The 6992-nt window shown below is 32.3% G+C and overlaps 1 protein-coding gene across 1 annotated transcript; it reads right to left on the reverse strand.

Moving 5' to 3' along the window:
* Positions 1–3012: 3012 nt before the first annotated feature.
* LOC111995180 (extensin-like) lies at positions 3013–3519 on the reverse strand. Its single transcript, XM_024027087.1, has one exon. It carries the CDS (start codon positions 3517–3519, stop codon positions 3013–3015), a length of 507 nt encoding a protein of 168 aa, XP_023882855.1.
* Positions 3520–6992: the final 3473 nt, after the last annotated feature.

The following is a 6992-nucleotide window of genomic DNA, read 5'->3' on the forward strand; positions in this document are numbered from 1 at the left end:
TGAGTTAAAAAAAATAATCGTATTCACTTCATTTCTTCCTTGTAGAAAAACAAACCAACAAAGCTTTAACACAAATCTTATTCAGCACAAAGAAAAATACACAAATGACCCACTAGCCTCGGCCTTAATAATTGTGGTTTGGTAAAAAATAATACGTACGGTGTGGCCATAAATTAAATTAACCAAACTATCTACCAAGAATGGGTTTGAGATTAGAAAAAGTTTTCTCTCTCTCTCCAAATGTTTGACCTTTGATCATGCCGCGCGCAAACCGCATTATGATGCGTAGGAATTAAGTAGTTAAAGCGTCACTATCTAAATAGGTATGATCAAGGATGTTACGATTTTCGTATCCTATAGTCCTAAGCTATGTCAAATTTTGTGAAATTTCCATAGAGATTAGAGAGGGTAAATCTTCTCCAAAAAAGAAGAAGGAAAGATTAGAGAGGCTCACTCCCATCTCTTATCCCTACTTGGGTGTTTCCTACTTTTTATAACATTTCACAACTTAGGTTTTTAACATGATAAACTTTACCATAAATCCTACTATGTGCCCGTTTGGTTTTTTTTTTTTTTTTTTAAATAATTTTTCAGTTTTTTTTTAAAATTATTAACTATTTAAGAAAATTGTACCATAAAATAAAAGGTGAAGCAAAAAAAAAAAAAGAAAAAAAAAGAGTATAATTTAAAAAGATGCTGTTTCAACTTTCAAAACAAGATGTCATTTGATATGATAACGTACGTGAGAGTGAAAGGCACGGTGAAAGCATAGAAAATGAGTTTGGATCAGGATGGAGACATAATACTACCTTTTTAGTGACCATAATAAGATATTTCCTTCTGCGTTAATCTCTTTGAACACTGTTTCTGTTTGGCATAGAGAATCTGGTGGGATATATCATATGGGTCCACATTTCCGACCTATGTGTGGCCAAGAAAATATAGAACAAAAAGATTTGAGAACAAAAAAAGGTTGATTTTATACACATTCATATAAAAAATAAATAAAAACAAGTTGATTTTCTACATAAATTACTTTATCAATATATATATATATATATTGAACTTTCTGCATCATGATCAAAAGCTAACAAAATCAATCACCTAAAAATATTATCACAAAAATTACTAAATCAAAATATTAATCACACACAAATTTATGTCTAACTTGAGATTCACACCAAATATTCAAGATACAACAACTCTATTTGTAATAGCACTAGAAACTTCTTATTAAAAAACCCCAAATTTATTTTAGGGCGGTGTAAAAAATCGAACACTGAATAGACCGATCGGAACCAATAAAAAAAATGGTTACATTCATCGATCATTGCCCATCTCTTCAACCTCTGATTCACCTTGATCTCTAGGCTTCTTCACCTTTGTGTCCCGCTCTTCCAAGCATGTAAGATTTGTCTCTTTTTTATTTATTTGTTTTTAAGGTTCTGATTCTCCGATAAAGCAAGTTGGTATTATTGAATTTGAGTTGTAACAATTCTTTGGCACCAATTTATTTTGACATTCCATTTTAATCAACGCAATGATATGGTGTGATTATTGAAAGTATTTCAGTTTTTTTTTTTTTTTTTTTTGGAAATTGTTAAGATTTTGTTTTCATTTATGAATCATGCTAATGAGTGTTTTTAGGACAATAGTTAATAATTCATTTTAAAAAAGTTTTAACACAACTTTTATAAAAAATGAAAAAATTGTTAAAATATATTTTTTTTATAAAAACTTTTTTAAAATGGATTATTAACCATTACCTTAAGGATATTTATTGGCATTAAATATATATATATATAGATATAATTCTTATAGTTTGAGTGTCTGATGTAATTCTCATCAAATAAAAGTTTGTTGCAAAAATATTGAAATTTCATTGTTTTTTGTTTTATATTTTAATAAATAGAAGAAGAAAAAAAACTTTTTTCTTTTAAAAACTATTATAAATTTTAGTACCTTATTTTTCTCTCACCGTGCTCACTCTACCACGCTATCTTTTTCTGTTTGTTCCCAGAAAGACATCACTCTTTTTTTCACGTTCTTCTCTTTATAAAACACGAGCACGACTGTATAATGTGGATAGATATAGAAGCACAAGCCACCTTACACGACTCCCTAAGTTGAATTAGGAGGATTTACTTGAGGCTTGTTGGCCAAATCTCTTTCACAAGCTCATTAGAGAGCTTTGAGTTCAAAGTGGGCTTGACTTTGGTGCCACTTGCACCCAACGAAAATCAGCTTTAGAAGAAACAACAGGTTTTTCCCTCGTCCCTTTTAGACACAGATTCCCTCAGGATCATCCTAACAGTTTTAATAATTGAACTTGTTCTGCCAAATTAAATCTCATCTGCAGATGGATTTTATGGTTTTGTTGTCGACCTGTGGTTATGTATTCTTGAAAACATCCAGTTCATGCTTTAGTGAAAAAAAATCTTTGGTTATTTCATTCTGATTGATTTATTGATGGAGAGGTTTTCAAGGCGTTGAAAGTTGGGTTTTGATTGGTGGAGTTTTGGTACTCTTGTGTCACAGCTCGTAGTCTCTTTATAAACAGAGAAAGAAGATTCTTGAACCATCTCAATCTGGAGAGTTGAAAGACAAACAAAAGCTCTCACTCTCAGGCTCTTAGCCTTAGGTGAGCTAATGGTGTTTCTTTCACTGACAATGTGATCGGTGATATGGCACATACAGTTTCAAAGCACATATACCCATCAGCTGAGAATTCAAGATAAACGCAAACTGACGTTATCAAAGATGTAAATATGTAATCCATAGAAACATACTATATATGTTGCATATACAAACATACTATGGTGCATATAACCCATGGAATTTTAGAACTCCTTACCATCCAAACAAAGAATTTTGAAATTTATAGATTTGAAATTAAGGAATTTCAAATCTATTAATTTAAAATCCAAACGCAACAACTACTAAACAAAACTCTCATCTGCGAGTGCTAGTTCTTAGATAAAGAAAAGGTGTGCACAAATTTTTTCATCAGGGCTAGGGAATGGAAGTACCCCTGTTAGACACAAAGGGAGGTAGAGGACTCTTCTGCGGTGTGCCTAGCAACGGAGCAGTGTTGACAGAGGGAGGCAGTGGACTCCTCTGTGGTGTGCCTAGCAATGGAGCAGTGTTGTGAGTCGTTGTAGTTGAAGGTGGGATGATACGAGTGCTCGGATTGAGTGGAGAAACATGATAAGCATTATGCAGCATAGAGGGATGTGGAGGATTCTTTGTTTGTCTCATTGCTGAGCCGGGAATGTAGGTGCCTGGACTGGGTGCTGATGGAGGCATCGGAACACGAGGAGCCCAATCCAGTCCACCTAGTAAAGAAGAGACATTAATTTGATCACCGGCTGAGGCCTTTTGGTTAAGAGGATTGGGCAGTGGCACAAATGTTGGGGGGACTTGATCTTGGTTTTTCTTCATTGGATTTTGGAGGATGTTTCTTGCCTCATAAGAAGGCAAGCTAGTAAGCAAAAGTGCCACTGCGGCTAGGAGTAGCATTTTTAGAAAAAGAGATGGTAACATATTTAGAAGCAAAGAGAGAGGGTTCTGAAATTTTTGATGATCAATGTGAGAGAGAATCTGTTTTATTTATACAATAAAATTTTTACAATGGACCAGTGGCAATCTTTTACCCAAACCAATTATCTTGAAGCTTGTTTACACATTAACACAGAGTTTAAGTAATTTCGTGGACAGACACAATGTTAAGCAACTTTTTTGACTTTTGAGTGGTCGAACGCAAGGAGTTCATTTTGTCCACCGGCCTTTTCTGCAAGATTGTTTACTCTTATGGCATGGCATTTTCATGTTATATTTCGTTGAATTCTACCTTTAATTTAAGCCCTGCCAAACGAGCAACTAGTCTATCAATCGGTCATGTTAATTTAAGCCCTGAAAAGTGAACGTGACTAATGATGGCTCTCTCTCTTTAAGTGTTTTCATTCCAGAATTTATATATATATATATATGTATAGGAATTTGCTGATTACTTCCTTTAACTTAGGTCAATTGATTACATCAAAAAAAAAAAATTCTTTGTGCTTTTTACACTACAAAGCAACTGATATCACCCCAATCCATTAATTAAAAATAACTACCCATGTTTTGGTACTAAGAGTTATTTTTAGTCGGATTTATATTTTGTCCTAGGGAGTTTATCACTGGAATGCAACTTCAGAAATATCTTTATATCTCTAATATCATTGGCAAGAGGGACCGACCTCATTGAGTGCCTTTTTCTTGGGAAAATTCAAAAACCTCAAAATTAAGCACAATCACAATTAGCAATTTAGCATTGCCACTTTTCTTCTCCCCCCCCCCCCCAAAAAAAAAAAATCTATTAGCATTGCCACTTATTGAGGGAAATTTATGAAGACTATATATAGATGCCGAAAGGTAAATGATTTAATAACTACTAGGAAATAAAAAGAAGGAAAACAAAAGGGAAAAGTTTCAAAATTCATTAAAAGAGATAGTTATTAAGACATACACTCTCTCTACATGAATGTTTTGTTTGTTTTTTGTCAAAACCTTGAAAAAGTATGTAAACCCCTTTTAAAAAATGACCCTTGAAATCTTTCCTTTTTTTTTAAGTAAATAATTCCATTCAAGGGCAAACCAAAAAAACCCATGTCGTGCCTCACATCACAAATCACAACAAAATCACCAAGCATGATTCTTTGAGATGGAAATCATTCCAACAAAGATTACACAAAACTACCCACAGCGCAATCAAAGCAGGAGAGAGAATGTTGCATATATTGATCAAAACTTAAAACCTAGAAAAACCAAAATAAACAAAACAAAAAATGACCCAGCAACAGATTCTGCGTTCCCAAACCAACAACTAGTCCTTCAATTTGTCATGTTTGGTTCAATATGAATTTCAATGACAACCTTTTTCTAAGCTGAGAATTGAGAATATATATATATATATGACATTTTAATGAAAATATCTTCAATTCGTTTGCTCTATCTACTGTTCTTCTCCTATCCAGTTGTCTCCTGACCCATGCGAGCATGTCAAATTTGCCAAACTTATTTTCTTCTTGTGAAGTTTTTTTTTTTTTTTTAAGTAATTCATCATTTATCTCTAAATTAGAATCTGTTTACTACTTGTAATAATTCCAGAAAATAGATTTCTATATCCATCTCTTAATTTTTATGATATCCATAATAATTAATTACAGCCATATTAACCAAATATATTAATATCAATTATCACTCCTTGGACTTTTGTTTCTCTCGTAATAATAATCATAATAGGAGTAGGGCTTCGAGAAAGTGGTCAGTGGTTGTCCCTTGCATGCACTTACACTTACACGTAACATCTCACGGTGCTTATGGACAAATTAATTGGTTTAATTAATGCTTTGGTGTCTCTAAGGTGTAGACTTTTGTTGCTCTCGCATAGTCACAGCGCTTTTGGACTAACGAAATTACTTGTCGAAGACTTGGGTTTTTGAAGGTGACTTTTAAGTACGCTTTCAATAATCTCTATTCCACACAGCCGAGGCTAGAACTTTGTTCTTCTTCCATCCAAATTTCTTTGGGTTAGTTTGGATTGAAGATGTTTGGATTGAAGAGGAGGAAGAGATAGTAGATTAGAATTTATCGAAAACTAGTTTATTTTTAGTCAATTTTACACTATTTAGCCATGAATACTTAAAGATGATGTGTTGTTTCTTCTATGGGTTTGTATCAATTTATTTTATATATATTTTATTTTTGTCTGTGTAATTTACTTCTTCATTTTTTGCTTTCATAATTACATCAATGACCACTGCTGTTGTATGGCAATATACCTTCATGAAAAGGTGCATGAGGCAGAATCTCATCCAGGCTAAGTGTATACTTTTAAACTATCAAATTGAATTCATTTGAGGAAATACTAAGCAATTTTTTAACAAGTTTTTTTTTTTTTTTTTTTTTTGTGTGGAGTATGTTGATAATTTGATCAACTCTTATTTGATGTTCTTATATGTGGACCAAGGCTTATCATTTCAAGATATTTTCATATTTAAGGCAAGACACCGTTTTTTGTAATATTTTGTACATAAGAAAGGTTGAATATGAACAAATATAAAATTAATATACATGAGAAATTGTGTCACGCGATAGAATTAGAACTTGAGATCGATCTCGTGGTTACTGTCAAACAAGATAATTGTGATGATTAAAAGATAAATTAGGATAGTAGCTAGCGATCCATATTGTTTGGTATTTTTTGTTCTTGGTCTCGTATTTTTGAGCGAGCTATGTTATTATAAAGAAATGAAGCTCATGCTCGACTCTCGTGTTCTAAAAGACTCATTTGAAGTTTTGAACTATTATATGAAATGTTTTTGTACATTATATAGGACTAGATCTTTTTGATTCTATAAATGAGGGTTTTCTGCTCTGAGCGACCTTTATAAATTGATCTTGAAGACTATAGGGAAATAAAATAAAATAAAGCTTCATGTAATCATGTTGTTACTTATTAACCATCTCAATTAATTCTGATAATATGGATTTATATATATATATATATATATATGCAGATGCATTAGTTGGTTAACTTGATTTGTCTTAAAAAGTGTTGAGTATATGATTGGAATAAGTTTTGGACCTTTGGTACACAATATACAATATGCATTCATATAATATTTGCTGTTTGCGCCCTATAGTTAATTTTTGAAATTTTTTTTTAGGGTCAAGTTATAGCACTCCAGTCAAGAGCCTTGTAATTCAACTGGTTAATACTTTCTAGTGTGTCCATAATATTCATTGTTCAAATCTCCCTTCTCCTATTGTAACTATAGAATTTTTTTTTTTTTTTTTAATTGTAATACTCCACTACTACCTCATTGTGGAAACCAAAAAAAAAAAATTCCCCCCTTTTTCTGTTTATCACTTTTTGATGGGTATATCCAATTAAGAGAAAATTAGGGTTTCTTTAGAACTTCATAATTTCTTAGGGAAATTGTTAG

This window comes from Quercus suber, unplaced genomic scaffold (assembly GCF_002906115.3).
Source record: "Quercus suber isolate HL8 unplaced genomic scaffold, Cork oak 2.0 scaffold_1229, whole genome shotgun sequence".
NCBI classification, from domain to species: domain Eukaryota; kingdom Viridiplantae; phylum Streptophyta; class Magnoliopsida; order Fagales; family Fagaceae; genus Quercus; species Quercus suber.